Source organism: Lonchura striata, chromosome 32, assembly GCF_046129695.1.
Source record: "Lonchura striata isolate bLonStr1 chromosome 32, bLonStr1.mat, whole genome shotgun sequence".
NCBI classification, from domain to species: Eukaryota; Metazoa; Chordata; class Aves; order Passeriformes; family Estrildidae; genus Lonchura; species Lonchura striata.
The window spans coordinates 2,698,993-2,725,576 of record NC_134634.1 but is presented as its reverse complement, the minus strand read 5'-3'; the positions used below and the strand labels follow the sequence as shown (position 1 = coordinate 2,725,576).

General features: G+C 47.8%; 3 protein-coding genes across 4 annotated transcripts in view; 1 reads left to right on the top strand and 2 right to left on the bottom strand.

The window, feature by feature from the left end:
• Positions 1-8,361, top strand: part of DOCK5 (dedicator of cytokinesis 5) — an 82,718-nt gene extending 74,357 nt beyond the window's left edge. Inside the window, exons 49-52 of the mRNA XM_077789239.1 lie at positions 267-444; positions 3,709-3,847; positions 5,738-5,835; positions 7,695-8,361. Coding sequence (XP_077645365.1) covers positions 267-444; positions 3,709-3,847; positions 5,738-5,835; positions 7,695-7,787 — 508 coding nt within the window. The 3' untranslated portion in view covers positions 7,788-8,361. The remainder of the gene's footprint in view (positions 1-266; positions 445-3,708; positions 3,848-5,737; positions 5,836-7,694) is intronic.
• Positions 8,362-12,138: 3,777 nt separating this feature from the next.
• Positions 12,139-16,407, bottom strand: GNRH1 (gonadotropin releasing hormone 1). The gene is made up of 4 exons (XM_021548314.2): positions 16,368-16,407; positions 15,697-15,838; positions 14,874-14,969; positions 12,139-12,302 (listed from the first exon to the last, which is right to left on the bottom strand). Exons 2-4 carry the CDS (start codon positions 15,835-15,837, stop codon positions 12,261-12,263), a joined length of 279 nt encoding a protein of 92 aa, XP_021403989.2. The 5' UTR covers position 15,838; positions 16,368-16,407; the 3' UTR covers positions 12,139-12,260.
• A 2,206-nt stretch (positions 16,408-18,613) lies between these two features.
• KCTD9 (potassium channel tetramerization domain containing 9) lies at positions 18,614-26,445 on the bottom strand. 2 transcript variants are annotated; one of them, XM_021548312.2, is made up of 12 exons: positions 26,363-26,445; positions 25,345-25,466; positions 24,680-24,723; positions 24,405-24,501; positions 24,157-24,215; positions 23,415-23,543; positions 22,922-22,989; positions 22,739-22,834; positions 21,969-22,118; positions 21,589-21,694; positions 20,657-20,790; positions 18,614-20,433 (listed from the first exon to the last, which is right to left on the bottom strand). In XM_021548312.2, the coding sequence occupies exons 1-12, from the start codon at positions 26,408-26,410 to the stop codon at positions 20,317-20,319; spliced, it is 1,170 nt and encodes a 389-aa protein (XP_021403987.1). In that variant the 5' UTR covers positions 26,411-26,445; the 3' UTR covers positions 18,614-20,316. The 2 variants fall into 2 exon arrangements, with proteins under 2 accessions (XP_021403987.1, XP_077645364.1); XM_077789238.1 differs by lacking the exon at positions 23,415-23,543.
• Positions 26,446-26,584: the final 139 nt, after the last annotated feature.

The following is a 26,584-nucleotide window of genomic DNA, read 5'->3' as shown; positions in this document are numbered from 1 at the left end:
TGCAGGTCAGTGAGACTCACGGCTGAGCAGGAGCTGCAGCTCTGGCTCCTTCTGCAAGCAGATCATACTTTACCTTGGACCAAAAACACATCATACTCAGAATTCCAGGGGTAACAGCACAAATCCCACTGAAAAATCATGGTCCTGCCTCACTTTTCCACAGTAATCCCTTACACAAACAAAGAGATCACAGCTTTTTAACAATCAGCCCTTTCCATGTCTGATGGACTCGTGTTTCATGTTTTTCTCACTCTTTTGGGCTACAGATCTACCCTGGAGCCTCTCTTGGAGAGGAGAATATCCACATCTTCCAGAGCTGAGGAGCTGCCTGTGAAAGACGACGGTGACAACAGGATTAGCAAACTCAAGAGGAAGGAGTGGAGCATTAGCAAGTCTCAGGTTATTGTGGAGAAGGAGCCAGAAACAGAACTGACTTCCAAAATGGTAAAAAAACCCCATCATCATAACGTCAGCAATAATAAAGCCCACAGCAGGAGCTGAGAGTTTCCATTGCTGGTCAGGGGGAGCCTCATTAAACAGTGGGAGGGGTTCAAATACCAACAAGCCTCAGTCATCTGAGTAATTCTCTTTTTGTTAATTTGGAAAATTCGTGTCACGGGCCCAACTGCAGCTTGGCTGGAGGTGCAGACTGGGAGCAGGAAGGCTCAGGGTGGTGCTGAGCCCTCTCAGCACCGTGGCAAAGCCCTGTTCTGCTTGGAGCAAGGAGCCCCTGCCCAGCCAGGCAGGGATCCAGCTGCCCAGCCAGATGTGGAGCTGCTGGCAGGCAGCAGCACTGCACAAATCAAATGTCCTGTGAGGTGCAGAGCCCTTGGATGGATCAGGGAGGTGGGAGAAGATGCTCTGGTGGTTCATCAGCAGCTCTGGAGACCTGGATCTGCCAGGCTGTGCTCTGCTGCAGCCCCCTGTGAGGGCAGGGCGGTCACTGCTTGAGGAATAAACCAGAATGTGCCCCCCAGGAGCTGGCATGAGGAACAGACTGGAGCTGTTGGGCTTGGAGGCTCACAGTGGGGTTCAGAGTGGTCACCCAAAGCACAGGGATGAGTTTCAGGCCACAGACAGAACTGTGCACCCTGGGATATTGTCCTGATGGACATAAAAACTGTGCTATACCTTGAAATATTGTCCTGATGGACATAAAAACTGTGTTACACCCTGGGATATTGTCCTGATGGATGTAAAAATGTGTTACACCCTGGGATATTGTCCTGATGGACATAAAAACTGTATTACACCTTGAAATATTGTCCTGATGGATGTAAAAACTGTGTTATACCTTGAAATATTGTCCTGATGGATGTAAAAACTGTGTTTTACCCTGGGATATTGTCCTGATGGACATAAAAACTGTGCTACACTCTGAGGCTGAGAGAACTGGGCACCTGGGTATTTCAGTGCTCCTAATCTCACTGAAGCTGGTTGCTAATCTGATTTAACACAGGCTCATTTTTCACAATAGCGGGGAAACACAAATTCCTGTGTTTCCCTTTCCTCTCCAAGTTCCAGCTGAATCTGGCAGGGACAGGTAATGCTGATCCATTCCCAGGAATTCTCATCAGCTCTGAGGGAGGCTGCAGAGTGTTTCTGAGCAGGGGATCTGTGGTGCTGTCATTGGTACTGACAGCATTTCCAGCCCAGTAAAACTGGGGCTGGGGATGGGGTGCTGCAGGAGGCCTGGCCCTCTGCCTCTGGAATTGCTGTTGGATGAAATCCCCAACATCTCTGAAGGGAAGGAGCCATCCAGGGTTCCAGTCCTGCCTCAGGATGCTGCAAAGCCCAGGAAAAGCTGCTTTTATGGCTCTGCTCCATGGCTGCACAGAGAGCAGGAGTTGGACAGGGATTTCCTGCAGCTCTGGACTCGGCTGGAAAGCCAGAGGGCTTTTTGTGTGTGTGGTCCCTTCTGTGCAGAGAGAATTCCTGCACAGGGGATGGAGAATTGACCTCTGAAAAAGAGTTTAATTATGTGTTTAGGTGACAGCCTGCTCTGGGAAGCAATGAACTAATATTTAAAAGGGCCCCTGGACTTATCACTGCACTTCTGGGGCCACACTGAGGTGGCCTCGTGGTTTGAGTGAAGAGCACAAAGGATGTGACACTGGAAGGAGCTGGATGCAAATTCCCAAATGGAAAAGATTTGTAAAGCCTAAAATGGACTCATTTCACGGCCCTGACCTGCACCCAGAATTTTATTTTTCTTTATTTCTTGGAAAGAGTTAATCCTCACTCCCCTCCAAAGTTTTTCCACAGAACTGCAGCAACTTTTCAGTGTGACATCTTCCCTCCTTAATTAATTCAGCTAATTAATACATTAATAATACCATTAAAAGCAGTTTAATGCTGCTCAGGAAGTGCCAGGGGAAGCTGGGCTGTGTCCTGGGAGCACAGAGGGTGCCTTTGGCACAGCCAAGCCAGGCAGGGCTTGCACTCCTGCTCACCTTTTGTGCCAGGGTTTGTGTCACTGTGTCACCTCTGAGTTCCCTGTGCTCACCTTTCTGTGCCAGTGTTTGTGTCCCTGTGTCAGCTCTGAGTTCCCTGTGCTCACCTCTCTGTGCACTGTTTGAGTTCCCTGTGCTCACCTTTCTGTGCCAGGTGTTTGTGACAGCTCTGTGTCTCCTGCCTGTGCTCACCTCTCTGTGCCAGGGTTTGTGTCCCTGTGTCACCTCTGAATTCCCTGTGTCACCTTTGAGTTCCCTGTGCTCACCTCTCTGTGCCAGTGTTTGTGTCCCTGTGTCACCTCTGAATTCCGTGTGTCACCTTTGAGTTCCCTGTGCTCACCTCTCTGTGCCAGGTGTTTGTGACAGCTCCGTGTCACCTGCCTGTGCTCACCTCTCTGTGTTTGTGTCACTGTGACAGCTCTGTGTCACCTGCCTGTGCTCACCTGTGTTTGTGTCACTGACAGCTCTGTGTCTCCTGGCTGTGCTCACCTCTCTGTGTTTGTGTCACTGTGACAGCTCTGTGTCACCTGCCTGTGCTCACCTGTGTTTGTGTCACTGACAGCTCTGTGTCTCCTGGCTGTGCTCACCTCTCTGTGTTTGTGTCACTGACAGCTCCGTGTCACCTGGCTGTGCTCACCTCTCTGTGTTTGTGTCACTGTGTCACCTCTGTGTCACCTGCCTGTGCTCACCTCTCTGTGTTTGTGTCACTGACAGCTCTGTGTCACCTGCCTGTGCTCACCTCCCTGTGCCAGGTGTTTGTGACAGCTCCATGTCACCTGCCTGTGCTCACCTCTCTGTGCCAGGGTTTGTGTCCCTGTGTCACCTTTGAGTTCCCTGTGCTCACCTTTCTGTGCCAGGTGTTTGTGACAGCTCTGTGTCACCTAGGTGTGCTCAACTCTCTGTGACAGTGTTTGTGTCACTGACAGCTCTGTGTCACCTAGCTGTGCTCACCTCTCTGTGTCACTGACAGCTCTGTGTCACCTGGCTGTGCTCACCTCTCTGTGTCACTGACAGCTCCGTGTCACCTGGCTGTGCTCACCTCTCTGTGTCCCTGACAGCTCTGTGTCACCTGGCTGTGCTCACCTCTCTGTGTTTGTGTCCCTGACAGCTCCATGTCACCTGCCTGTGCTCACCTCTCTGTGTTTGTGTCCCTGTGTCACCTCTGTGTCACCTGCCTGTGCTCACCTCTCTGTGTCACTGACAGCTCCGTGTCACCTGGCTGTGCTCACCTGGAGGTTTTTGTGTCTGTTCCCAGCAGGGCACGGCAGGGAAGGCACAGAGGCCCAAGAGTCTGCAGCTGGGAGAGAACAGGCTGACCCTGCTGCAGGGCTCCTCGCTGCAGCAATGCACCCGCAGCCCTCCCCCCATCACCCCCAAAACCCCCCGGACCCAGAGTAAGTCCTGCTGCTGGGATTTGGTGGGACTGACTCTGTGTTTGCTGAGGGAACACGCTGGGGAGGGAGGGAAAGAGGGAGGGAGCAGCTGGGGCCTGTTGGAAATCTCGAAAATCAAATTTACTCCATGGAAGTGCATGTAAAATGCTCCTGGAGGTCAGTGTTGTTCCATTTTCAGACGGGGTGTAGAGCACAAAGAGTGGGAACTGAGCCCCAGCTGCTGGATTAGTTACCCCCAGTGAATTCCAGGTGTCCACTGCCTCTGTATCCCAGGAAGACAGAGGTTATCATTTTTGTCAGATAACAGGATTTGGCTGTGCCATCAAAGATCACATCTGTGGCTTGCACGTCACTTGTTGAAGCAGTGCATCACTGGGATTCCAGGGAACAGTTTCTGGGTTTCTCAGTTCCTTTCTTTTTCTTGTTTTCTCCTGTATTGACCTGGACAAGAAGGATGGGGAGAGACTTTTCACAGGGGTGTGGAGTGATGGGACAGGGGATCAGTTTTAAACTGTGGGAGGGCAGGGTTAGATGGGATTTTGGGCAGAAATTCCTCCCTGTGAGGGTGGGCAGGGCCTAGATGGAATTCCCAGAGAAGCTGTGGATCCCTGGGAGCATCCAGAGCCAGGCTGGAGCACCAGGGACAGTGGGAGGTGTCCCTGCCATGGCAGGGGTGGCACTGGGTGGGATTTAAGGTCCTTTCCAACCCCAGCTGTCCCATGACTCTGAATTTTGGGCAGGTTTATTAAACCCTGAGGAGAACAGCACGTGCAGTCAGTGTAGATATCACCAGGTCAGGTCTGCAGGAGCACCTCCAGTGGATCCCCAGGAGGGCACTGCAGGGATCCCGTGGTGGTTGTGATCAGCTCTGTGCCTGAATTATCAATGCGAGCCCTGAGGGTTCTGTTAATTAATGAGCAATACCTCCCATCACATGGCACAGAGTTCTAGGAGAGCTTGCTGTGCAGCTTGGACATTCAGCTGTAAATGTTCAACCTGAAGGAGATGGAATTTATCTTCAAGAATTAACAAAACGAGTAATTTCAAAGGTTTCAAAAACATGCTGAATGTAAAACAGCGCAGTAATCTGATCCTGGAAAAGAGTGGGGGGGGGAAAGGCCCTTTCTTGTATATTCAGGAAGTTTTGTAGTCAATTCTGCAGCATATTTAAATGTGGCTTAAGGTAAAAATAAAAATCCCTGGGCAGTTCCACCCCTAGAACTCCCTGGCTGCTGCATTTTTCTGTCTGCTGCTCTTTTTTGAAAGGAACAGAAGTTCCTGGTTAGGACTTGGCTGCCTTTATGTGGGCATCAAGACAGAATCCAGTGCAGATAATGATCTAAACCAGCATAAAAATATTGTGAGAGGATAAAAAAAAAAAAATATCCTTACCAGGGCAGGGGATGAGTTGGGGAGACAACCAGAAACAAATTCAGGAACTCGGTGAAGAAAGGTGTGTGAAAGGAATGTAAAACCTCTCTCTTCTCCTTAGCAAGGGTTTAATTGCTGGAATCCTTGTGAGGTTTGGGTTTTATCTCCTCCATCAGCTGGAGTTAAAATCAAAGTGAGTTCTGAGGAACACTCCAGATGTGCTGATGGAAGCAGATTGCTGCTCTCAGAGCCATTTGGGGTAGGGGAAACTCCTCAGGGCACTGCAGGGAGACAGCTGGGACCCAGCACATCCATGACAACCATGGGGAATTTAATGAATCTCCCTAAAAATCTGTGTGCAACCCCATTTCCCATCTCTTTTTCACCTTTCTTTTTTGGTTGGGGTTTTTTTTTTCCTCCTTATTTGCTCGTTTTTTTGTTTTGTTTTGTTTTTCTCCTTATTAGCTCTTTTTTCCCCTTATATTTTATTATTTCTTCTCTCATTTCTGTTGTTTCCAGGCTCCCCCTCCTTGCAGGCTGATGGATTGCCCACGCCACCTCCTCCTCCACCCAAAAACAAACCCTACGAGAGCAGCACCCCCAGGAACTCCGTGGAGGTGAGGAAATGGGAGCTGACAGCTTTTTGGAGAGCAGCTTTGGGGCAGGAGGCACCAGTGGAATTTTCCAAACTCTTCTTAGGGTGGTGCTGCTTGAAACCTGTCTCATCATTTCACTGCTTCACTCCCTGAAAGCACAAAATAAGGAAAAAATGGGAAATTTTTATTTTGCTTCAGGAGAGGACATTGGAGTGCAGTGCCTCTATTATTATTTTTTTTTTCCAAGTGGGAGTTGTGTTGTCCTTGGTCAGGAAAAAAGTGTGTGGGGGTGGGAAGAGACACAGAAAACACACCAGCAGCAGAAGTTTCAAAAACATGATTAGCCTAAAATAGTGCAATAATTTGGGTTGAAAAAGCAGTGGGGAGAAAACCACAATTTTCAGAGGTCTCCAGTGTCTCCTCCTAAGCTTCAGCTGGGCAGAATCTGATTTTTCAAGCCATCAGTGACTTTAAAAAGGCTGTATTTAACTCCTGCCCTTTGTGTCAGTTCCATGGAGTGATTTTCTTGCAGGAATATCAAACTGCCCCTTTGTCAGTGCTGTATCACTGATGTTTCTGCAGGCTCTTTGGAATCCAAATGCAAATATTGTGTCAGAATCCTTTCACCTGTCCCTGAAATGAAGGTGCTGGTGATGCCAAACTAATTCCTTACCAGTGGGAAGCAAGAAAAGATCCTTTTGTGACTGAGAGAGGGATGGTGCCCTCCCAAAACCCGTCAGGAATTACTTTTTGCAATTGAAAGGGAGGGATCTCTTCCCCAGTCCAGTTCACAGAGAGGATTTGGGACTACCTGAGTGAGCTAAACTGAAGAATTTGAAGAGTGAGCACACTTAACTACTTCAGCAGCACAGGAAAACAAGAAAACAGCTCATCACTTAATAATTCTGTGTTGTGACACTGGAATAAACCCTTGAAATATGGGACCAGGAGGAAGTTTTTCTTCTTCTTTGCCCTTCATTTAGCTGGAACTGACTGTGGTTGCTGTGGTGCTGTGCCCAGCAGAGATCCCAGCTCCAGGGATCTGTGGGAGTCACTGGATCAAGAGGAATTAATCAAAGAGCCTCCTTCCCTTGAGTCTTGTAAGGAAAAATTTCCTGCCACGTCCAGGCCTGCAGCATCCCCCTTGGCTGGGGGCCAGAGGGAAAAGATCCACAGGGCTGCAAAGGGAGATTGGGAAGGATTTTCTGAAGGATTTTGGTAGTTTGCTGTTGTAAAGTTGGGTGTGTTTTCCTTGGATTAAAACAACCCTGAAATGTTGAGTTTTGGCTGAGGAGTGATGAACCACACAACCTCCTCACTCTCCTGGCCTTTCCCATCTCATTTATTTACAGGATGCCCCTCAAAACAGGCAGACACAACATGAAACCCCCCCTTAGTGCAGTTTTCTGCAAGAACAAAAAACGCCCTCCAAGCCCCTCTGCAGGCAGGCAGGATGTGGCTTGTTTCATTAGAACTGCCCTCACTTCCATTTTAGGGTGTTAAGTTTTGCCATTCTGATTTGAACACATTTTACATCCTTTTGGGGCAGCTCATCCAGCCAGCAGGAGAAAAAAAAACCTGAATTTTAAAACCTGGAAAGATGGGTTTGTTGCCATTTTACTGATCACCAAAAGGAGGGATAAATGCTGAAGTTGGGCTGCAGGTCAGAGGCAATTAAAGTTTATCTCAGGCATACTCCAGCAACTAAAACATTTCAGCTCCTGGTATCTCCTGGGCATCTGTCCTTTGGCCCACACGTGGGTGAAGTCAAAGGTTTGCTCCTGCAGGAACCATCACGACATTTTGGGTTTCTCATTTGGTGAAACAAAACGCCCTCCACTCGCCAGCAATGGTTGATTTTTGTGTTTCCATCTCCTCAGGTTGCTCCACCGCTGCCCAGCAGACGTGAGGCCAAACCTCCCCCTCCACCCCCCAAAACCAGGAAATCCAGCGTGGTGTCCTCGGAGCAGTGAGGATTTGGGATCTCCCCTGCCACTGCACCACTTCCCTGCACTTCTCCTGGGAAATGCCACCAAGGAAACCTTGTTGGGCCTGGATTCCCTGCCCTGTGTTGACACACTAACCCAGATGTCTCCCTACTGGAATTCTGCCTCCTGCTCTTCTCTGTCCCAAGTTTGTCACTGCTGCCATCCCAGCAGCTCCTGCCCAGTGGAACTGGGAATCCTGGGGTGATCTCACTGCTGATCTCCTGGGTGATCTCACTGCTGATATCCTGGGTGATCTCACTGCTGATATCCTGGGTGATCTCACTGCTGATCTCCTGGGTGATCTCACTGCTAATATCCCTGCAGGGCACTGGAGTTTCCTGCCTGGGTCAGGGGCTCTGCCCAGCTCGTGCTTGGTTTGGAACAAGATCTCATTTTGTGCTTTTGAATGGGGTGGGAAAAATCCCTCCTGTGAATGTTTGAGATGACAGAAGCTGCACTTTTGCCAGGGCTCGGCTGGTACCACCTGCACTGACACCAGGACTTTACTGGTACCACCTGCACTGACACCAGGACTTTACTGGTACCACCTGCACCGGTACCAGGACTTTACTGTACCAGTTCCATAAACAGCTTGTGGCCTGTTTATTTATCATCAGTATTGATGAAGATTTTGCTTTCTCTTCCAGGAAATAATTTTTTTTGTTGTTGTTGTTCATTCTCTCATTTTGCTTCTGATTATCTTGAAGAAGTTGGGAAGAGCCACTAAAACCCTGCTGAGGGTGTTGCTCACAACAGGAAATACAATTATTGTTGGGCTGGGGTTTCACAGGCCATTATTGTGCTCCCCTGAGTGAAATGGGTTTGTGCCCTTACTGAAAAACCAAAGTTTGTTAAACCTAATGAAAAGTTTCCTCAGCAAAGGCTTTCTCAGGGAAAAACCAACCAAACAAAACCCAACCCAACAAAAACCACCCGCAGGAGGGTTTTGCTCAGACTGAAGTTGTCATTTTCATTTGTTCTTCCCCACTTCCTTTGACATCAGGGTGACTGCAGGAGCTGCTGTGCTGCCTGGCCAGCTCTAAAAGCAGATTGCCTTCATCCCAGAGTCATCCCAGATCCCATCACCTCCAGCCTGGAGCTGCTGTGGAGGTGGCACTGCAGTCACATCCCATCCATCCCCAGCCTGACTGCTGCAGCACTTCCAGCTGCCTCCGGGCTGCTGCTTCTCAGGGGAAATCTTGGGAATCTTCCTGGACACCCTGGCCAGCTTTCCCCCTCTCTGGGGCCTGGTGGGACGTGTCAGCTCCTCGTTGTGTTCTTGGACACAGACACTGCTTGACTGGAAAACCGCTGGGTTTTCTTGTCGTTCCATTTTCTGGGCACTCTCCCTCCCGTCCTGCTGTGCTCACACCAGCCCTGGATCCTCTGAAAGTTCACTTTGAGAGCAGCTTTTTGTCTGGGCTGAGAATTCTGCTTCAGGCAGAACAACAGGATGTGGGCTGAGTTGTCTGAAGTGCATCTCAACAGCCCCTAATGTTAATTCAGTGCCTTTCCCCTCTGCTCTGCCTCAGTCCTGGCTGCTTTTCAGAGCAGGTTGGGTTTAACTCCTTGAGTGAACCTGCAGGAGGCTCAGTGGATCCCAGGAATGGTTTGGGTGTTCTGGTTCTAAAATGGTTTGGGCAAACAGACTGAGCTGTCAGGTTTGGCTGTTTTGGTTCTAAAATGGTTTGGGCAAACAGACTGAGCTGTCATGTTTGGGTGTTCTGGTTCTAAAATGGTTTGGGCAAACAGACTGAGCTGTCAGGTTTGGCTGTTTTGGTTCTAAGTGACTTTGAATTCCTCTTTTCCTGCCTTTTTGTTCTGCTTTAACAACCTTAACACAGGGAGCTACCTTCTGCATCCAGGTTTTTCCTGGAGAAGGAAAACTCCATGCAAAAAACACTCACAGGAGAAGGTGAGGCCTTGGGAAGAATTTTCAGCAGATCTTTTATGAATTTTTGCTCTTTTACTTGGGGAGGTTTGGCTCTGGCTGCATTTTTTGCAGTTACAGAGCAGGATTTTGAACAGAATCCTTGGCATGAATTATCCCTCCCTTCCTTCCCTTCTTTGGGCAGTGCAGCTGCCAGGGGTGAGGACAATTCTTCAGCTCTGCCCTGCCTTGAAATTGTTCCTCTCACCTTAAAGCTCACCTGGGTTTGCTGCTCACAAGTTCAGGCTTCTCCTCTCCCTCCCTGTGCCCGCCCAGTTGGGCACTGGGACGGGCACCCTCTGAACTGGGAGGAGGGAGCAGCCGACACCAAAGAGCTCAGGACAAATTTTCCCTTCCCAGGACATTTTGGGCATTTTCACTGGCAAATTTGCCAGAAAGGGCTCTACATTTGGTTCTTTTTTTCCTTCATTATTTATGTTCCAGAGTTTATAACCTGCTCCTTTTGGCAATGTCCCCAAAGTGGTGTCCAGTTCTTTTACCTGGCTGATAAAAGTTGGCGTCACTGGCTCAGAGGTGCAAGATGGAATTTTTGTTCTGTGCCCAAATGAGTCACGGCTTTGGGGAGAAAAAAAATCATGTAAGTGTCAGATTTTTAAAGGCAATTGGGCATTTAAGTGTGTGAGGAAGAACAGAGCATTCTAATGATTTTTAAATAAGTGGAATTAAGTGCCCACTCTTAGGAGAAATCCCGCCAGAACTGTGATTTTGTTTTGTGTTTGCTCTTTGCTTGGGTACCTGCCTGACTTGAGTTTTTAATTTTCAGAGGCAATTTAAGGTTGTCTCTACCTTGCTTTTTTAAATGAGGATCATCTCTTCAGGTTAATTAGGTGCTTTGGGAAATGCCTCTAATGTGTTTTAAACTGGAGGGTTTAAAATGGGAATAGGAAAATCCATAACGATGGTCTCTCCACACCACAAATTACAGCAATTTCTGCCCAATTCATGGTTTGGAATAAAATCTCAAAGTTAAAACATCCAAGAGGACACAAAACCTTATCCCATTTCAGAGCCAAGCTCTTCAAAGCCGCTGTGAAATTTCGAGCCTTTGAGGATTTTCAGTTTTTCTCCTTGGGAGAAATGTGTTCAACACTTGTTTTCTGGAGCTTTTAATTAAAATTTATCATGCTGTGATAAATTCCTTTAAAAATGTGACAGGCTTTAATCCACATCAGGGGCAGAGGGGAGCAGGCAGCTTTGATTTCAGTGGATTATTGGATTAGGAAAGGACACAGATTCCAGGGAGAGCAGCACTTGCAGTGACAGCGCCCCAGATTTTCCTCTCCTTATTTATTTTTACCATTGTAAATGGAAATAATTTTAAATCTGTAATTTAACTGATTTTTTTATATAGTGAAAATATTCCTGACCTGCTTCTGCTACCTTCTTTTGATTATTTTTATTTTAATTAAGAACTTGACCTTATTTTTACTCTTGTAGACCAAATCTTGTGGACCAGGGTAAGCTTTTCCAAAGACTACAGCAGGGAGGAAAAATAAACAAATAATGTGATTTTATGGCTGTTGAAAAGCACGAGGTTCACTTGATTCTTCTCTCTGACCATTAATTAAAGCACTTTTAGGACAGTTTGGGCACTACAGGGGTTACTCAAAGGGTGTTCCCACCTTAACCCATTTTTCAGGTCCATGTGGTGCTGGTTTGTGTTTTTAGGTAGAGGTGGAAATGCCTCAGCTCCAAATTCACCCCAATGTACACTGAATTAATTTTTCTCACTGTGGTATTACAAAGGTTTGATCACTCTAAACCCTGGGATGTGTTTGTTCAGGACATGAATTGAGGAGTTTTTGTGTGTTCTGGGATCCTGGATTGGTGATTCCATCACAAACCCACTTTTGCAGCGTGTAAATAGGATGTTTGGTGGGGTTTTTTTCAGTCCTTTGCAACTAAATCAATAAAAATACAGCTTTAAAGTGGCTCTGGGGAGGGCAGGAGCTGTGGGAAGGGGCTGCAGCTCCCTGGGTAAATGCCACACGATTCACTAAACCTGTAAAGCAAGGTGTACACATCTTTGTGGGTTTTTAAAATGTAACGATGGTTGTAAAGTTTGTAAATACATTTTTAAAATAAATGTAGCTTTTATGACTGAACCAGAAAAAACAAGCAGGAAAAGTCTTTCTTCCATGGACCAGTGGTGGACACAGGAGTTAATTCCAAACGTGAGTTTATTCTTTTACCAAAGTTTCCGTGTTTTACCCAGAAAGGAGTGAGATGAAGCCATGGTTTTGTCTGGACACGTGAAACAAAATTTGTCACATCCAAATTGTCCCTGCAGGACTCAGAGCAGACTCTGCTGCTCCCACTCTGGACTGGGATGTGTTCTATTTTACATAAATAATCTATCTACACAACAATTTTCCACCATTTTAATGCCATTTCAGAGTATTTATTCACATATTGATCCAAGCAAAGACCGTTTGAGGAGGAATTTATTTTAACACAGTTTTGAAACCTCACTCTGGCTCTGTGGCTCCATTTCACTTCGGAAATTTTTAAATATTCTTTCTTCTGCCTTCTCCCTCCACCAGCCTCTCCTGTAACACACACCAAATTTGGGGTTTAAAGAGCAGAAATGACTTTGAGGATGGAATTTTCAGGTGCTCAGATACCACAGAGGTGAAGCCCCGGGGTGATTGGGATGGGCTGGGTGAATATCTGGGGTTTGTTCCCTGGAGTGCCTCAGGGAGGGGGAATTTTGTGCTCCCTCCCACCTTCCCCAGGAAATGGTGATAATTAAATTGAGTTTTTCCATGGGGTGGAACATTCCCAGCCACGCCCCTTTTTTTCCCTGTTTAATATTCCTGTAGCAGCGCCAGGATTGTGTTGGGCTGGAAAAGCTGGGTGTGGGAAAAGCTTCATTTGTTTTCAGTGTTATGAGCAGCAAGGAAGGAGAAGTTCCTGAGCAAACCTGGTGGGGTTTGGTCCTTCCATCTCTGCCAAGACAAGGCAAGTTTCCCTGGGTGAGCCAGAAGGACTCATTTCAAATATCCTGCTAATTATTCTGGTGTGTTTTCCTGCCCATCATCTCTTGCAGTAAAAAAAAATACTTGACTATAGTAAATGACTGCTGCTGGCTCTTCACTGTGCAGGCAGTGCTGCTGGAAGTCATGGGCCACAACTCCAATACATGTTCAGTACAAGCAGGATTAAAGATGAGCTAAAATTGTATTTATTGGGGTAGTTTCTGCATGGAAATCCAGTGGAATTCAGGCTCTGCATTCCTGTTCCTGACTTTATGAGCCTTTTCAAGGCCTGACTCCTCGGTGAGTCTGGAGAGGCTTTCAAGCACTCAGAGCTTTGGGGCTTGGCTTCAAATCCAAAGTAAGCAGAGATTGATCTTTTGGGATGGCCCAGGGACACTTCCCAGGAAATGGTGCCCATCTGGCCCCATCGGGGTGTTGCTGGGTTAATGAAAAAGCAGATTTTTGCCTGAGAAGGCTGGCTGGGTGTCAGTGAACTCAGAGATGAGGTCTGTGCTGTCGCTGCTGTGCAGCAGCTCATGGAAATGCATTCCCAGCCTGGGGACCCTGGGAGCTGCAGCTTCCATCTGGCAGTGCCCTGCAGCGGCAGGGACAGAGCAGGGACAGCAGGGACAGAGCTGGGACAGAGCTGGGATAGAGCAGGGACAGAGCTGGGATAGAGCTGGGACAGAGCTGGGATAGAGCTGGGACAGAGCTGGGACAGAGCTGGGACAGAGCAGGGACAGAGCTGGGACAGCAGGGACAGAGCTGGGACAGAGCTGGGACAGAGCAGGGACAGAGCTGGGACAGAGCTGGGACAGAGCAGGGACAGAGCTGGGATAGAGCAGGGACAGAGCTGGGATAGAGCTGGGACAGAGCAGGGACAGAGCAGGGACAGAGCTGGAATAGAGCTGGGACATCAGGGACAGAGCTGGGATAGAGCTGGGACAGAGCAGGGACAGAGCAGGGACAGCAGGGATAGAGCTGGGATAGAGCTGGGACAGAGCAGGGACAGAGCTGGGACATCAGGGACAGAGCTGGGATAGAGCTGGGACAGAGCAGGGACAGAGCTGGGATAGAGCTGGGACAGCAGGGACAGAGCAGGGACAGAGCAGGGACAGAGCTGGGACATCAGGGACAGAGCTGGGACATCAGGGACAGAGCAGGGACAGAGCAGGGACAGAGCTGGGACATCAGGGACAGAGCTGGGACATCAGGGACAGAGCAGGGACAGAGCAGGGACAGAGCTGGGACATCAGGGACAGAGCTGGGACATCAGGGACAGAGCAGGGACAGAGCTGGGACAGGAATAGGGACAGCAGGGACAGAACTGGGACAGAGCTGGGGCAGGAACAACCCTGGGATGGGAACAGGGACAGACCTGGGACAGGGACAGCCCTGGGACAGGGACAGGGACAGCCCTGGGACAGGGATAGGGACAGTTCTGGGACAGGGACAGGGACAGTTCTGGGACAGGGACAGGGACAGTTCTGGGACAGGGACAGGGACAGGGACAGTTCTGGGGCAGGGACAGCCCTGGGGCAGGGACAGGGACAGTTCTGGGGCAGGGACAACCCTGGGATGGGAACAGGGACAGCCCTGGGACAGGAACAGGGACAGCCCTGGGACAGGAACAGGGACAGCTCTGGGACAGGGACAGTTCGGGGCAGGGACAGGGACAGGGACAATTCTGGGACAGGGACAGGGACAGGGACAGTTCTGGGGCAGGGACAGCCCTGGGACAGTTCCGGGGCTGCTGTGGCTGCGCAGGGAGCCGGGGAGGGCTGGGCTTGCTCTGGGTGAATTGAGGCAGGAAACGCCACTGCTCCAAGGGCAGCTTTGCAATGATGGGTCCCTGTCCTGGGAGTGTCCAGGGAGGATTTTGGAACGGTGCAGGTGACAGTGAGGGACCTCTGCAGGGATTTTGATCCAGTGGGAGGTGTCCCTGCATGTGGCACAAGGTGGATTTTAGGTCCCTTCCAGCCCAAACCATCCTGGGATTCCATAGTAAGGGCAGAGCCAGTATTTCCTGATGTGAGCTAAACTTTACTCCCTCTTCCTCCTCCACCACCCTTTTTTTTCCCTCCCCTCATGTATCTTCTTTAAATTTCCCCATAGTGATGACAGAAAAAGCACATTACTCACCATGGCTTCCTTCAGAGCCCCCCTCCTGGAATTCTGGTAGGAGCCTGGGCACGCGCTCTGCTGCTCCTCCTCTAATTTCTCCATTTCATTTGCAATCTGGATTGGAAAAGTGACCCGAGGAAGTGAGACAACCTTCAGGAAGGGAGAAGGGAGATTGTTCTGCCAAAAGCAATTCTACCCCAGTTACAGATGGAGGTGAAACTACAACTGCAATTGTGGAGTGGAATGTTTCAGTGCACAAATGAAATTCACCTTTTCCTCACCAGCCCCAGGATGCTGAAATAAGGAACTAGACATGAGGTATGGATTGGAAAAGAGGGGAAAACCACTGCTGGACAGAACCTTCCACACGTGCTTTGTCATTTAATGCTGAGCATCCACCACGTGCAAATTGCCAAAATGTTAAGGGAAGTGGAGGAATTATCATAAAATAACCCATCAGAATGTTGGAATTTAGGGAGAGGATGAAATCAGATTTAACCTGGACCTCAGAGCTCCACCTCTCCCTTGGAGCTGTCTGTCCAAATTATTCCGTAATGCTTCAGTGAAAGTTCAGAGATTTTAACACAGTGATTATGAAAAATTATCTCAATACAATTGTTTTACTTCTGCCAGCTACAATGTTCCATTATTTGTGCCAGGGTAAGTGGTGGCACCTCACCTCACCCCTGTTTTTCCAAATCCTCCTTCAACCAATGCCTTTATCCCCAGATGTGGGGATGTTTGGGGGACAGCCACGGGGAGAGGTGTAGAGGGAAGCCTTTTGTCACCTTTTTGGCTGCATTTGTTGCAGGCTGGGGTTGTTTCCCAGCCCAGGACCCACCTCCTGGAATGGTCCCAGCAGGAGCTGGGTGCTCCTCTTGCCCCCTGGCTGGAGGCCGTAGGACCAGTGCTGAGCCAGCCCCAGCCCCACGGCCAGCACACACAGCAGGACAGTGGCCACCATCCTCCTGGGCTTCTCCATCCTGCCAGAGACACAAAAGCACCTGGCTGCTCACAAAGCCATGGCAGCTCCATTTGCACCTTGCAGAGGGATGGAAATGAGGCACTTCTGAGACACAGAATCATGAAATGTGCTCAGCTGGAAGGGACTCCCGAAGATCAGGGAATTCCAGCTCCTGGCCCTGCACAGACACCCCAAAAATCCCACCTGGTGCCTGTTCCACTTCTGAGCTGCACCTCCTGGGCAGGAGCCCCAGCTGGGTTTGCAGCCTCTCAAAGTGTGGATTAGCTCACTTGAAAGAGATTGGACATCTGAAAAATTTGGATGAAGATCTAAATTAGGATTTCTGAGTTCCAGGCATGTGTGGACCTCAAAGGTTGCATTCCCTGGTGGTGTTGGCAGATGTGTTCAGCTGGTTTCTGCTCTCATGTCCCTGCTCCTTAAAAGCTGCTCTTTGCAGACTCTTCTAATCCTTTTTTTTTTTTTAATAGGAGCATCTGTAAGCACTGGATAAATAAAAAGGGAGTGTGGGATGTTGTTCAGCACATTACCTGCTGCCTGAGAGAGATTGTGGAGTAACTCCAGCTCTTCTCCTCTGGAAAATGTCTGTAAATGTGCTCTCACCTCACTTTTTATACCCAAGAACCCCAGTGCCACCCCGTTCCCAGCAGGAGACTTTTCCCACTTCTCCCTCCCCGGCTGCAATTTTGGTGTTACTGTCACGCACAAGCAAAGCCCATAATTGGGACACCCGGTGCAGCAATTAAATTCAGCTCTTTTCTCAAAAAGTCATAAAAGTAACAGCTTTGTTTCTAAGAGGTTGTAAATCCCACATTGGGATCCCGAAGATCCTGCTGGGAAATGCAGGAGCTTTTCTGTCAGCAAGTTCTGCTTCCTTTAGTAAAAGTTCTTGGGTGAGTCTGAATTTGTTGAGGGTGTGAAATGGGTGAGGAATTGAGCTCAGTCTTTAAGAATCCTGGAATGTTTTGGGTTGGAAAAGACCTTAAATTAATCTATTTCCACCTCTGCCACCTTCCCCCATCCCAGGGTGCTCCAAGCCCCATCCAAGCTGGCCTGGGACACTTCAGGGATGGAGAATCCGTGGTCCAGGCAACACCTCGTGCCCATCTTCATTTCTATCAGGCATGAAGGAAAAACCCTTCAGTGCTCAAACTCATGCCTGTGCTTGCACAAGTGCCCAGAGCAGGTTGAAATCCTCCTCCTTAGTATTTAACTTCAGGTGCCTTGGTGTTCCTTGCTTTATAAAAAGCCAGGTGGGATTAAAATGGACAAATCTATGGTTGTAAATGTACTTTGCTGGTGTCTCTGGTGTGAACAGGATCCCCAAATCCTTTTTAGAAGGGCCTGGAGTGACAGGGACAAGGGGGAATGAGTTTAAACTGACAACAGAGAAGGTTTAGGTTGGGAAAAAATCTATAATTTGGGTTTATATTAAGACAAATTTCTTCCCTGAGGGTGGGGAGGGGCTGGGATGGAATTCCCAGAGAAACTGTGGCTGCCCCTGGATCCCTGGAAGTGTCCAAGGTCAGCCTGGAGCAGCCTGGGACAGTGGGAGGTGTTGGGGATAGAATTGATGGAAACGATCCTTAAGGCCTCTTCCAACCCAAACCATTCCACGATTCCTTATTTTTCAATCTTGAGAGTTTGTGCACTGCAGGTTTATAAAGATTTATTTGCATGCAGGAGTTAATTCAGTATTTTTGACTGCAGAAATTGTAGTTTTTGCCCACCTGGCTGCTCCTCTGCCTTGCTGTGCGCTGTTCTGTGCCACCTGAATGTTCTCCAAACTTCCTCTGTTCCGGCTGCCATGACCTCTTGGAGCTTTAATGGATTAAAGTCATTTAATGAGTAAATAATTCAGGGAGGATTTGGTGACTCTCTGCAGAGTCACTCTTCCTGCCCCCGTGCTCCTCCCACTCCCAGCAGGGGCAGCCAGCCCCAGCTCCAGCTCAGCTGCTCAAGCTGTGAAAAGTTTGGGTTTTAAGAGCAGAAATGTTCCTGCTCCTGCCTGGGGCAGGTGGAGTCACCCAGGGATTTCCCTCCTTCCTTCCCCAGGGATTTCCCTCCTTCCTTCCCCAGGGATTTCCCTCCTTCCTTCCCCGATGAGCTCTGCAAAAATGAGGGTTATTTAAAGGTAAAAGCAGAGTTGGTTTGGACATTTAAAGAGAGCTTTGCCCAATAATTGCACCTCATTATCCACCACTTACCCTGGCTCTGAACAGCTTTGAACAACTCCTTCTCCACAGGTTTCTGGTGCAATCCACATTTATGATCCTTGGGGCCCTTCCAGCTCAGAATATTCCATGATTCTCTGACTATTCTGCCTCCAACTATTTTATTAAGCAAATATGAAGGGTGGGGACAAAAAGACTGAGAAGACTTGGAGAAGAACAAACAATCCCATGCAAATTCATGGCTCAGAACCCCCACAAGCATAGTTGTTTTTCCAACAGGTATTTTATGCTTAAAACTAAGAAAAAAATCTTGTTCTTCTCACATAAGCCAGGAAAGATTTGGGGTTTTATTAAAATGAAGACAACTAAGCCACTTTTTCTTTCACACTTTTTATTAATGCAACTTAAATTAGCTGGAACCTGCAAATTCTGCACAGGGCTTTTCACACAGCTCTGTCCTGGCAAAAGAGGTACCTAAAATCCAGCTGTGAATGATGGTGCCACATGCTGTGATTATTCCATAGTGCTTCAGTGAAAGTTCAAAGAGATTTTATACACAGTGATTATGAAAATAGATATATATATTTTTTTCCCATACAATAGTTTTACTTCTGCCAGCTACAAAATATGATAAAGAAAAATAATTCATTTGTTTCTCTAGCCCTAGGAATCTTCTTCTACTGCAACAGACACAACATTCCCACTGAAAGCCATGAGGTGCGAGAAAGGACTCCAAAGTCACACTGGAATATTTCCCTGGAATCTACAGGTCATTTCTCCAAGGATCTAGTGTTGTCCTAGAGCCTGATCCAGAGGGATCTGCAGGAAATAATCCCAATTCTGAACCTCGTGGCTCTGGGATTTTGAGCCTTGAAAGCTCACGTCACTTGCCTGAGTCAAACCAACTTGAAAAGGAGGGAGAATCCTGCAATTCCCCCCAAACACATCCTTTGCTGACCCTCAGCCATCTCTGATCCTCCCAGACTGGTGGCAAAGCAGCATTTTTGTAACAACAACTGAGACAAGACGACAGAAATTGCACTGCAAGGGAGAGACAACCCCCTGAAGAACTGTGGAACTCCCACTGGTTCTTATTCTTCCTTTGTATTTCTACAGTAACAGCTTGATTTCTTTAAATTCAAGGTTAGTTTTAACTTTGGGGTGGTTTAAGCATCTGAGGTAAGTTCTTGATGCACCTTTTTTCTTTTTTTTTTTTTTTTTTTTTTTTTTTTTTTTGGTATAGTTTCTTCATGTGCTCTTTGATTGTGTGTAAAATAAAGGTGGTGTGAGCTGAGAACTCCGTGGATCCTACAGGGAAGCAGCTCCTTATCCACAGCAGGGGTGCTGAGGCCTCTGCCCTGCACAACTCCCCCAGAGCAGCTCCAGCTGCTCTTGCACGGGCACAGCAGGGCTGGGAGGGCACCTGGCCCGGGGCAAAATGCGTTTACAGCCACCTGAAGCAGCCCAAAGAGAAGAGGAAGACCCAGCTGGGAAAAGGAGGATGCCCAGGGAGCTTTCAGGGAGTCTTTGCATAGTACATGGAGGGGAAACAGGGAAAGATTCACCTGCTGAGGTGATGAGGGGAGGGCAGAGCACGAGCTGGGGCTCCTCAGCCTCTCTCTGCTTTGGTGCCAGCTCTGTACTTTCTGCATTGAATTCACCACAAAAAGTGAAAACACTGCAGGAACTCCAGCCTGGTGTGGTCAGGACATGTGAAAGCAGGATTTTTCTCACCAGCTGTGACTGACAGTGCACCTCCACACTCATTTGGAGAGGATTAATTAAAGATATCCAATTTCTGAGCAGGGATGTTCCCATCAGCTTCCACCCCAGCAGAGACCTGAGCACCCCCTGGGGACGCCGAGCCACCCCTGGTATGGATCCAGACTGCAAATACACCTGTAAACCTCAACTTGGTTGCTACTGTACAGGAGTAACATTTTCTATTCATATTGCAGCTACAGATCTAATAAATAGAATTGCATATATTGTGCTTTATAAATTAAAATGCATTCCAAAGTGAGGCAATGCTAAATAATGAAACCATTGAACCTTTTCCCCCCGAAACCAGCCAGACTCTCTGATTCCACCACCACTTCCTCACTCTGCTCACAGAGGTACAAACTCTCTGCTGGTACCTCTGAAAACAAAAATTCCCTCCCCAAAAGTGACCAAAAAGAGTTTACCTAGGCACTACTGCAAATGTAAGGTGGCTAATAACCATGACTTGAACTCAGGAAGGGGAGGAGGTGAAGAAAGTCACGATGAATGTTTGGATTCCTTCCTTTTCAGTGTCTTCTGGCCCCTATCTGACACTCTGGGACATGTGCAGGGGTGTCAGCATCTCCTCAAAGATGGCTCCTTTCACGTTAGATCCCCTCAAATTTGCTTCTTGTAGGTCACAACCTGACAGATCACAATTCTGAAAGGGGGAAAGGAAAAATAACGTTCACTGAATAGAGACAGAACTCTGTTCAAAAGTTTAACTCCATTTCCCTTAACTCCATTTAACTTTGTAGCTGGAGAAAAGCCAGAAATCCCCCAAATTACCATATTTTTGTACATATACTTATGTTTATGTCCAGGAAATGAAGACTAACTCATCTCCAAGTATATTTATGTCCAGGAAATGAAGGCTAACTCACCTCCAAGTCAGTCCCTGCCAGCGTGGCTCCTCGGAGGTTGCAGTTCTTGAGTTTGGCGTTTTTCAGCGTGGCCACTCGGAGGTTAATCCCGGTCATCTGACTGCCCTCCATGTCCACACCCTTCAGGTTGGCACCTGCAACACACCCACAGGTCAGGGGTGTGATGGAAAAGTCTCTCCTCCAAATGGTGATTTTCTATCTTTTATATGGTACATTACATGTTACATGTTCACAGTTTTCCCCAATGCCTGTTACCTATATTAAATGGTGATTTTCTATCTTTTATATGGTACATTACGTGTTACATGTTCACAGTTCTCCCCAATGCCTATTACCTATATTAAATGGTGCTTTTCTACTCTAAACCAATCTGTGAGTGCCAACATCACCAAGAACATGGAGGTGAGGAAGGAGAAAGAGGGAGGACAGGGCAGGCCCAAATCCCAAATCCATCTTAAACCCTCTGACCCCCATGTACAAAACCAAAACCCCCCTGTACAGCACTCAGAAATTCTTCCCTCTACTTTGTGACTACTTCTACTCTAATATCTAAACTTTTGTGACTTCTTGTTCTTCCTGCAAGGTTGGTAAATGATTCCATGGCTCAAACCCAAAATCACAGCTGTTTGCAGCTGTGCCAGGGTCTCAAATGCTTCTGACCTGGGCCTGGAGCATCCAAAAATGTCTGAGGAACATTGTGAGTTCCGACACACAGGGAAAGCAGCAATGCAACAGCTCAAGGAGATGCTTCCCAAGAGGTGGGTCAACTGGGAGAGGCCAAGGCAGAACTGGGAATTTAATTATTTTATTATTTGACAGAACCAGAGTTGTGGGCTCTTCCCACAGACTTTACAAACACAGCTGAACTTTTGCCCTATCAGAGTACAGGCTCAGGGCTGGTTCCAGGGAATAATTAACAGGCAACAACTTACCTTCTAAATTAGCTTTAAGGCCTGATGGATCTTCAAAGTTGCAGCCCTTCAGGGATGCTCCCTCTGCGTTGGAACACAGCATCTTCACCCCCTGCAGGTTTGCACACTGGCAGAGACAGGATGTGAGTCACGAGGGTGTCAGGATAAATACCAAAAACCAGCAGAACACAGACTTAAATTCTGCACTGCAACTGAACCCCCCAAAGCACAACTGTGAGGAAGTGAGCACAACTGTTACTGTGAGGAAGTGTGGGAGCGCTGCAAGTGGAACAATCACAGAAAACATTGGGAAATTGATTATTTTTTTTTTTTTGTTCCAATTCCTGTTTCTTGAGACAAGTGCAGGGCAGCCCAGGCTGCCCAGGGTGCAGCATCCTTACATCCAGCACGGATCCAGAGAGGTCAGCTCTCTCCAGGTTGGCACAGCACAGGTTGGCATGGGCCAGGTTGCAGCGGCTCAGATTGGCCATCTTGAAGTTGATGTAGCGAAGATCCAGGCGGGAAAGGTCAGCTCCACTGAAATTCAGACCCTGCAAAAGCCAGTCAACACCCCCAGAATGGTCACAGAAGGGAAGGGGGAGGTCTGGACACAAAAGAATTAAAAGAAACACGTCTGGGTAGTTGTGTATATAAATCTATACAGATAAACACACTTCCAGTACCTTAAAGGAGCTGATAAAAAGATGGGAGAGACTTTTTATATGGACAGAGATTGCCAGGACAAGGGGCAATAGGTTTGGAGATCAGGTTTAGATGAGATATTGGGAAGAAATTCCTCCCTGTGAGGATGGGGAGAGGCTGGGATGGAATTCCCAGAGCAGCTGAGGCTGCCCCATCCCTGGAAGCATCCCAGGCCAGCTTGGAGCAGCCTGGGACAGTGGAAGGTCTCCCTGCCCACGGCAGATTGGAACAAGATTATCCTTAAGGTCCCTTCAACCCCAAACCATTCCATGGTGCTAAATAAACACCCACTCACAAGATTATTTACTCTGTTACATAACACCACAAAATGAAAATGCAAAGCTCTCAAAATCTGGACATTTCCTAAAAACAGGCTGTGGTTTTAGACTGCGAGAGGGCAGGGTTGGAGAAGGTGTTAGGAAACAATTGCTGGAGTTTTGTTGGAAGGATAAAGGCTGAGCTCCCTGACCTGACAGCGCAGCTCGGACTTGGTGGGCGTTGCCAGCAGGAATCGGACAAACTCCTTCCGAGAGATGGGGGAGTGATCCTCGGCTGGCTGCGAGTTCTGGGGAGAGGAGGCAACAGGGACACTGAGTTCTGTGTTCCCTGGCACAGCAGGACGTGCCTCCAGGGATTACAGAGAGCAAGGTACCTTAATAGCAATTTCCAGGTGTTCAATGAGGGAGTCGATCCCAAAAAACCTGGCTTCTTCCAAAACCCCTACAAAGAAAGCGGTGCTGGTTATTTCAGAGAACTGCAGATCCAGCAGCACCCTTCTCTCCCCTTACTGGAGAACACACACACACATACTGGATGTAACTGGGGAGAGAGAGAAAGTTTGCTTGCAGCTAAAAGGAAAAACATAACTCGGACACAACATTTCCAACGCCAGCATTAGGTTAAAGAGATCAACTCCAGAATTCCAGATATTAATCCAGTATGGGTTTTTAATGCTCCAAAGAGAAATAACCAGCCTATCCTCATTAAAGCAAGCACATGGAGCTGCACTGCTGAGAATAAATCCACCAAAAGAAAATTCCCAACCATGGGGATGAGCACACAAAGCTCCCCCTTGGCTTCACCACGGGCAAAGCTTTAATTCCAAGGAGGAATAATTGAGGAGATGTCAGACAGGTAATACCTACCTAGCAAATTAATGCCATCATTTACAATGAGCTGTCCGTGACGCAAATAGTTCAAAATGGGCTCAAAATACTCGGGACTGCGGTCAATGAGGAAAGCTCCTCTAGGATCTTGCTTATTCCCCCAAGCATCTGTTTCCACAACATATATATATATAAAATTACTTTTGATGTAGTGATAGAAGAGCATTTGCTTCAGTTTTCAGAGTTTTTCATTACCAAAGGGGACTGGAATAGCAAACATTCCACTTGGAAGGGCAGTTTGGAGACAGAAGGAAGGAAAAGAGGAGTGAGGGGAAAAATCAGCTTAAAATGACCTTGTTCCTGCTCTGAATAACTGGATTTTTACAAAAGAATCCTGTCTAGGATAAAAGCAGCACTGAAATTTAGTCTGATTATCTCCCCAAGGCTGCCTCGTGCAGTTTGCTCATTTGCTCTGCTGACAAAACTGAGGAAGATGCAACAAGACAAAAACCTCAAATCAAGTAAACAAACAAAGGACCCAAACTACTCACAATGGATGGGAGCTGTGTTTGCAGCTTGTGAGACAAATGATCAACATTAGGTGGTGAGATGATAAAGAGAGGAATAAAGTTAATAAAAAATAATTCCCTGTTCTGCTCTGGTACTTTAACACACTTTGCATATTTTCCTTTATGAACAACAGTCTTAGCCTGACAGTAACTTTTATCTACTTTGCTCATTTATTACTTAAAAATAATAAAGTTCATCTCAGCATACTCACCTTTGTCTTTGAACATGTGTGCCAACATACTGTCAGGTTCTTTGTTAACCAAAGTGCTCCTAGAAAACAAAAGCAGCCCAACTTTACTTCTCTTTCATCTGTAAACGTTTAAGAATTAATTTCTTGCAAAACTGTGGTGGCAAACATAAAATACAGAGAAAGATGCAGGAATCAAAGACCTCCTGCTTCACAGTAAGTTACTTTTTAAGGTATTTTGCTTTATTGGAGTTTTTGAAGACCATTTTTACCGGGTGGTGGTGAAATATCTGCCGCCCACATTGAGAGTCAGCCAGTCTGTGTGGGACCCTGTCAGCTCCTCCTGAGCCCTCCCATCAGTCTGAGGATCTGCAGAGAAGAAACAAACTAATTACTGGAAAAATCCTTAATATTCTTTAATTACAAAGAGGTATCTTCTGAAAATACCAGAAAATAAAATCTTAAGTTCATATGAATGCAAAATAAACTCTATTAAATAGGTTTAATAAATAATAGAAGGTTTAAAAAGTAAGAATTACAGACTCACCAATGAAGGGCTCCCCTTCACAGACAAACAAAACATCATCATCCCTGAGACAGGAGGGGGCAGAGGGAAGAGAAAAAGAAGGTTAATCATACTTAAATCGTAATTTATTGTTCATCTAATAGATAGTGGAACCTCTCGTGATTATTTCAGGTAAATTATGACCAGTGGCTATTAGCTGAAATTTCTTTATCTATTTTTTATCCGTATTTTGAAGGTTCTACTGGATTGGAATGGACTGACCTCATCAGAGATTTTATCTGCAGCAGCCAGGTAGGGACCACTTGTGTAATCAATTAATTCTTACAAAATAGCTGCTTTTCTCTCCAGTCTGGGACTATTCTGTGAAGCCAAAGTACTGACAGAATTTGTCTCTTTTACAGAAATCCCCCCATTGCAGGGCTCACTGGAATAGTGGGGATTTCACAGCACAACCATTGCCCTAGAATCAACACAGGAGGAGGTGAAAATGCCTCAAACACAGCTTGTATCAAGTTCTGACTCAATAAATGGTTTGAAGTTAGAAAGACACAAAGGACCTTTGGGCATCCTGGCTGGAAATGATCACATCTGGTTTTAGGGAAAGCACTGGGTATGGATTAAGGAGGATTAACTGGTTAGTCTCTTAATCCACAGCTCTGGTTTGCCTTTTCCTGGCTGAGCCTCACCTAATCAAAGCAATATCATCAATGAGTCCCCCTTTCCCGTTGTAAACGCTGGTGGCTTTTATCCCAAGCTTGTTGCTGGCCACAGAGAGCAAATCTGAGAGAGTCCCATACACGGCCACCACCTGGGGGAGGAGAGAAGAGGCTGTGAATAAAAACAAACCCAGCAAACCGCTCCAAAGTTCTGCTACTTCAGATTTCATTGGGGCTATTAGGAGGAGCAAAATCCATTTGGATCTTGACCAAGAAACAAGGGAAAAGCCCAGCTTTGGTGCTGGAACACAAACACAGGGTGGCTTGCACAGCTCCCACCAAAACTCACTGCAACAGCATGGAGGGAATAAATGTTGGTGCTGGAGGAATGTAATTCAGCTATTTCTTTCTCTAAAGAAACATTGCTGCTTGTGCTGTTCCAAGCCTCTCCCAAGTGTTCTTCCTTGCCTAAACACAGGGATTAAAGGACAGGCACGCGAACTGTCTGCACTCAGGATGTGGATGGAAAATCAGCATCACAGACGTGATTTAGCAGAAGTGCAAGGCTGAAATGCGGCCACATGAACTCCTGCACCCGGGATCGTGGGCAGAATTAATAGAATTACACGTTGAAGCACAGTCACATCGCCGTCTGCACTCAGCATGTGGATGGAAACACCAAAATGAACACCACGATCACGGACTCTGTGCGGAACTGCATCCCAGGGCCTTTTCCTCTGCTGGACAAGCACTGCCTGGGCCCAAACCCCACAGTTTTCAGCCCTGAGATGATTTTAGCGAGCTTTTAAACAATTCAGTGCGATTATCCCCAGGGTTCCCGTCTCCCCTCAGAGCCCTCATCCCACAGCCGTGCCCCGCACGAGCAGCCGGACGCGGCTCCCTCAAGCCACCAAAGATCCCCCCCTGTCGCGACTGCCCCCAGCGAGGGAGCTCCCCGCTGCCCCCAGCAGGGCGCGGCTGCCCCGGGAGGCTGCGGGAGGGCCGGGCAGGGCCGCGGGGAGCGGGGCCGGCCCCGCTCCGGCCTCACCTTCCCGTTGCGGGCGCTGCCGTTGACGAACAGCGTCACCCGCCTCATGCTGCGCCCGCCGCCGCGCGACACCCGGAAGGGGCGGGCGCTGACGGGCAGGCCCCGCGGCCAATCAGCGCCGCGCGTCCGCCCAACGGGCAGCGAGGAGGCGGGATAAAGTTCGGCGCGGCAGCCAATCGCCACTAGAAGAAGCGCTGATATTTGCATAGTTCCTCTGTGATT

Coding starts and splice junctions, on each gene's coding strand:
- GNRH1 (XM_021548314.2), bottom strand. CDS start 15,837: ATGGAGAAGCCCAGGAGGATGGTGGCCACTGTCCTGCTGTGTGTGCTG. Junction 14,970..15,696: donor TGCTGGGACCATTCCAGGAG/GTGGGTCCTGGG, acceptor TTTCCAATCCAG/ATTGCAAATGAAATGGAGAA. Junction 12,303..14,873: donor GGGCTCTGAAGGAAGCCATG/GTGAGTAATGTG, acceptor TGTGTGTTACAG/GAGAGGCTGGTGGAGGGAGA.
- KCTD9 (XM_021548312.2), bottom strand. CDS start 26,410: ATGAGGCGGGTGACGCTGTTCGTCAACGGCAGCGCCCGCAACGGGAAG. Junction 23,544..24,156: donor ACACATGTTCAAAGACAAAG/GTGAGTATGCTG, acceptor TTGTGGAAACAG/ATGCTTGGGGGAATAAGCAA. Junction 21,695..21,968: donor TCTCTGGATCCGTGCTGGAT/GTAAGGATGCTG, acceptor TGTCTCTGCCAG/TGTGCAAACCTGCAGGGGGT.